Below are 5731 nucleotides of genomic sequence, written 5' to 3'. Positions count from 1 at the left end.
ACTTTGGTTACATGTATGTATTGACCAAGTCTGGTCGTGAGAGTAGTTTTAGGAGCCTGCATTTGAATAAGTTAGTAGTGCAGAGTTTTAGTAGGAGTCAGTTTCTAGTACCTGGTTTGTAGGGAATGTGGTTAACGTTTGAGTCTCGTTTTGTATTATTTAGTAGAGCATTGCAGTCAATAAAAGTTAGTTCAGTTTCTGCATATCTGTTTCCTCAGGTTTAACGCAATACACATACAGTTATATATATATATATATATATATCTCAAGTTTCAGGTTGTTCTTCACGTGGTATCAGAGCCAGGCCTCTGGCGGATGACAAAATATATGCCCAGGGGAACAACGATGGAAGCAGGGAATGGGAAAGTAAGAGAGGGTGGAGTTGGTCTGAACTATCTGATGTTGACGCGAGAAAACTACACCGCATGGGCTATTAAGATGAAGGTGTTCATGCAAGCACATGGGGTGTGGCAAGCTATAGAACCCAAAGATCCTAAGGGGAATGTGGACGAGACCGTCGATAAACTCGCTTTAGTAGCAATCTTTCAAGGAATACCTGAGGATTTCCTCTTATCACTTGCTGAGAAAACCACTGCTAAAGAAGCATGGGAGGAACTTAAAACTATGTGTCTCGGTGCGGAGCGTGTTAAAAGGGCAAAGGTACAAACATTAAAAGCAGATTTCGAGTCCTTGAAGATGAAAAACGGGGAGCTGCTGGACGACTTTTTCTTTAAATTGAATGGGTTAGTTGCAAACATCCGAGCTTTGCGTGAAAGTGTGGAAGAAAGCTACGTTGTGAAAAAATTATTAAGGACAGTACCAACAAAATTTCTGCAGATAGCTTCCATAATTAAACAGTTTGGTGATCTTGAGAAAATGTCGGTAGAGGAGGCAGTCGGGTCTTTAAAGGCCCATGAAGAACGACTCAAGGGTCAGGAAGAACCTGTGGGTGGACAATTATTACTCACAGAGGATGAGTGGGTTAAGAGAGAAAAACAAGAGAGTGGTCAATTGTTGTTAACCAGAGATGGGTGGCTCAAAAGGTCTAAATCAAAGGGACGTCAAAATGGAGGTGACTATCGTGGAAATGAAGGTGTTCGTACGGGGCGAGATAGGAGCAAAATTAGATGTTTCAACTGTCTCGCCTATGGTCACTATGCGGCCGAGTGTCGAAAGCCCAAATGAGAGAAGGACCAACATGCGGAGGTCAACATGTTGCAGACCACTGATGATGAACCAGCGCTGTTAATGGCAGAATGCGGACAACGAAAATTGTTTCTGAACGAATGGAATGTAATCCCAGGTTTGATTATAGACGGTGAAAATGGCAAAAGAGTGTCAAACATTTGGTACCTGGATAACGGCGCAAGTAATCACATGACCGGGCAAAGATTCAAATTTAGTGAGTTGGATGAGAAAATGACAGGGGAGGTTCGTTTCGGAGACGGGTCTACGGTTGACATAAAGGGTAAAGGGACAGTGGCATTTAAATGCAAGAACGGAGAAGAAAAGATTTTTCGTGAGGTATATTACATCCCGAATCTCCGTAATAATATTATAAGTCTTGGACAACTTGCTGAGGATGGAAATAAAGTAATGCTTAATGGGGATTGGCTCTGGATATATGATGAACGGGGAAGACTTCTTATGAGGGTCAAGAGATCAGGAAATAGATTGTATAAAATTGAACTTGAAAATCATGAATCTACTTGTTTGTTAACCAAGGTAGAGGAGACTTCTTGGCTGTGGCACAAGCGTCTGGGGCATGTTAATTTTCAGGCTTTGAGCTTCATGTCTAAGAATGAGATGGTCGAGGGTCTACCGGTTATAACTGCTCCAAAAGAACATTGTTCGGGTTGTTTGATGGCTAAACAGGTCAGGAAACCATTCCCCGCACAGTCACAATACAGAGCAAACAAAATTCTCGAGCTGATCCATGGCGATCTTTGTGGTCCAATGACACCCGAAATACCAAGTGGAAACAGGTACTTTCTTCTCCTCGTTGATGATTATACTAGATATATGTGGGTCTATATGCTCAGGGAAAAGGGTGAAGCTTTTGACGCTTTCAAAAGATTTCGAGCTCTGGTAGAGAATGGGTCAGACAAGATAAAGGCATTGCGCACAGACCGCGGTGGCAAATTTTGTTCTCGGAGTTTCAACTCGTACTGTGAAGAAAACAGTATCCACAGACAATATACTACCCCGTATATGCCTCAACAAAATGGCGTAGTCGAAAGGCGCAACCGTACGGTGGTAGCAATGACACGAAGTTTTCTGAAATCTATGGATTTACCGGCTTTCTTATGGGGAGAGGTAGTCAGGCCCTCCGTATACATTCTGAATCGATTATCCATACGAGCACTCTCTACACAGACTCCTCATGAGGTGTTGACAGGTGAGAAGCCAAACTTTGGGCACGTAAAAATCTTTGGGTGTATTGCATATATGAAAGTTCCTTCTGTCCATACAAGAAAGTTGGATGATCGAAGTCGGACTGTAATTAATCTTGGTAGAGAGGCTGGCACAAAAGGATATAGACTATATGATCCTTTGACCAAGCAAATTTTAATAAGCCGAGATGTCGTATTCGATGAGAAGGCGAGATGGTCATGGAACCAGGTAGAAAATTATACAACAGCTCATCATGGGAATTATACTCTATTTGACAAAGCACTTGGCGAGACGGGCGGTACAGAATTCGGTGCAGAGTATAACACTCCAATGCAGTCACGGTACACTGGAGGTGGGAGTATAAATTCAATAGAGGCAACAAGTTCAGATCACAACACTAGTTCTGATTAAAACACTCTGCAGTCTATAACATCCTCGATGGGTAGTGAAAATCAGAGTTCAGAAAGCAGCCAACCACGAAAACTACGATTATTGAGTGAACTGTACGATGAAACAGAGGAAGTGGAGCTGTCAGATGAATTATTACTGATGGGTGTAGATGAACCTGTCAACTACAGCCAAGCAACAAAGAAAAGGGAATGGAGAGAAGCAATGGAAAGAGAGATAGAAGCTTTTGACAAAAATCAGACCTGGACCCTCACTAAGCTGCCTGATGGACAAAAGACGATTGACCTAAAATGGATATTTAAGGCTAAGCGAGACACTGGTGGGAATATAGTGAAGTATAAAGCTCGAGTCGTCGCAAAAGGTTATGTGCAAGAGCGGGGCGTTGACTTTGATGAGATTTTTGCCCCGGTGACACGATTTAAAACGGTCAGGCTCCTTCTCGTACTGGCTGCTAAAAATGGATGGGAAATCCACCATTTAGACGTAAAGTCGGCTTTTCTGAACGGTGAACTAAGTGAAGTAGTGTATGTCTCACAGCCAGAAGGATTTATAAAGAAAGGTCAGGCGTACTTAGTTTATAAATTGAGCAAAGCCTTGTATGGTCTTCGACAGGCCCCAAGGGCTTGCTATTCAAAACTGAATAAGTGCCTTGAAGGGATGGGTCTGACTAGATGCCCTTACGAGCATGCCGTGTATACGAGGCGGGAAGGAAATGAAAGCCTGGTCGTTGCTGTTTACGTTGATGATCTTCTAATAACAGGAACGAGCACAACAGGCATAAAGAAATTCAAGCAACAAATGGAGCAACATTTCGAGATGAGTGATCTTGGTTTGTTGTCTTACTATCTGGGAATTCAGGTGACACAGGGGGAAGGCTTCATGGAGCTCAAACAATCTGCATATGCGAATAAGATTCTTGAGAAGGCTGGTATGGCAGGATGTAACCCAACAAAGTATCCGATGGACCCAAAATTGGTGCTTACAAAAGATCCTCATGGAAAGGCTGTTGACTCAACAGAGTATAAGAGTTTGGTGGGCGGCCTTCGATACTTAGTTCATACCAGGCCGGATATAGCTTTTCCGGTTGGTATAGTGAGTCGTTATATGGAACGACCTACGGTTCTGCATCTCAACAATGTTAAACGAGTATTACATTATATAAAGGGTACAACTAATTATGGCTTGATGTACAGCAAGAACAGCGGCAACAATGAACTCACAGGGTACTCAGACAGTGATTTGGCAGGACACATTGATGACAGAAGAAGCACAGAGGGGGTTGTTTTCTATCTAAATGAAAGTGTCATTACATGGGTCTCTCAGAAGCAGAAATGCGTGGCTCTATCCTCCTGTGAAGCGGAGTTCATGGCAGCCACGATGGCTGCCTGTCAGGGTATATGGCTGAAGAACTTGTTGGCAGCAGTTGCAGGTAAAGACCCAGGTCCAGTGCTATTGTATGTCGACAATAAATCAGTTATAAACCTAGCCAAAAATCCAGTGTTTCACGGTCGATCGAAACACATTGACATACGTTATCATTTCATCAGAGATTGTGTGGAACGCGGAGACATTAAACCGGAGTATGTGAATAAGAAGGAACAACGAGCTGATACGCTCACTAAAGCATTGCCTATCGTTAAGTTTGAGAAGATGCGGAGTCTCCTGGGTGTCAAAAATTTGTCTGAAATAAACAAGTTTAGATTAAGGGGGAGTTTGTTGGAATTAATCTAAACTAAGTTTATATTTATTATGTTTAGTTTATTTAAATAACTAGTTTACTTTGGTTACATGTATGTATTGACCAAGTCTGGTCGTGAGAGTAGTTTTAGGAGCCTGCATTTGAATAAGTTAGTAGTGCAGAGTTTTAGTAGGATTCAGTTTCTAGTACCTGGTTTGTAGGGAACGTGGTTAACGTTTGAGTCTCGTTTTGTATTATTTAGTAGAGCATTGCAGTCAATAAAAGTTAGTTCAGTTTCTGCATATCTGTTTCCTCAGGTTTAACGCAATACACATACAGTTATATATATATATATATATATATATATATCTCAAGTTGCAGGTTGTTCTTCAAAAACTACACAATTTTTCTGGTATAGGTAATAAGCATCCAAAGAGGGGAAATATTAAAAAAGATCAAAGTGTTAATATTGCATCTAGAGAATTTGAAAATATAGTCAAAACTATGGGCATTTGTTTGTAGAAGACCTTATTCAGGAAAGGTTATCGGAAAACCAAAATAAATGACATAAACTAAGTATTAAATGTAGATAATGCATTTGCATTCATATAATCAAAAATGACTGCATAACTTCAAATTTATAGCATATAAGATGAGTAACTTTGTTTGCAACCAACGGATTTGAAAAATTTGCTCCCATCAAACTAACAATTGTCTGGAAAGAAAAGCAAAAGTAATGAATACACACCACGGGTTAATTTGTATACCAAGTGCCAGACAATTTACAATTTAGTCATAATAGTAGCTCCAGACCATAATGTCATCTCGATCTTGGCGCTGGTATCCATTCAAGCACACTACTAATGACTTGGCACCAGGAATTCGAGTTAATGTAGTGGAAGCCCTTCGACCAAACATCCATCTCATCAATAACTGTGTTAGGTCCTAAATTAGTTATAGAAGGGGATGGGGTGAAATTCAGATCTACTCATTTTTATTATTTTTTCGTGCAGATAATAAACTCAATATGAATTTAATGAAATGTGAAAATTAATGTAATCAAGATTTTGCGTTAAATATCGTCATTTAAAATGTTAAGCCTATAGGGTACTTACACCTACAAAATAAATTATAAAAATAAGATATAAACACAAACGTGTGTGTACCTACCTAAATCTAAAGAAATTTGAAAATAGAAAAATTTAATACAAACATTCAATCAAATCTCTTTAAGCTGTATAAACTGCCAAG

At 40.3% G+C, this 5731-nt stretch overlaps 1 protein-coding gene across 1 annotated transcript; it reads left to right on the top strand.

Moving 5' to 3' along the window:
* Nucleotides 1–345: 345 nt before the first annotated feature.
* On the top strand, nucleotides 346–1185 carry LOC141673644 (uncharacterized). The gene has a single exon (XM_074480391.1). The coding sequence runs from the start codon at nucleotides 346–348 to the stop codon at nucleotides 1183–1185; it is 840 nt and encodes a 279-aa protein (XP_074336492.1).
* The last annotated feature ends 4546 nt before the right edge of the window (nucleotides 1186–5731 follow it).

Source organism: Apium graveolens, chromosome 7 (genome assembly GCF_009905375.1).
Source record: "Apium graveolens cultivar Ventura chromosome 7, ASM990537v1, whole genome shotgun sequence".
NCBI lineage: Eukaryota > Viridiplantae > Streptophyta > Magnoliopsida > Apiales > Apiaceae > Apium > Apium graveolens.
The sequence above is the reverse complement of the archived record's forward strand: the minus strand, read 5'-3'. Positions and strand labels throughout refer to the sequence as shown.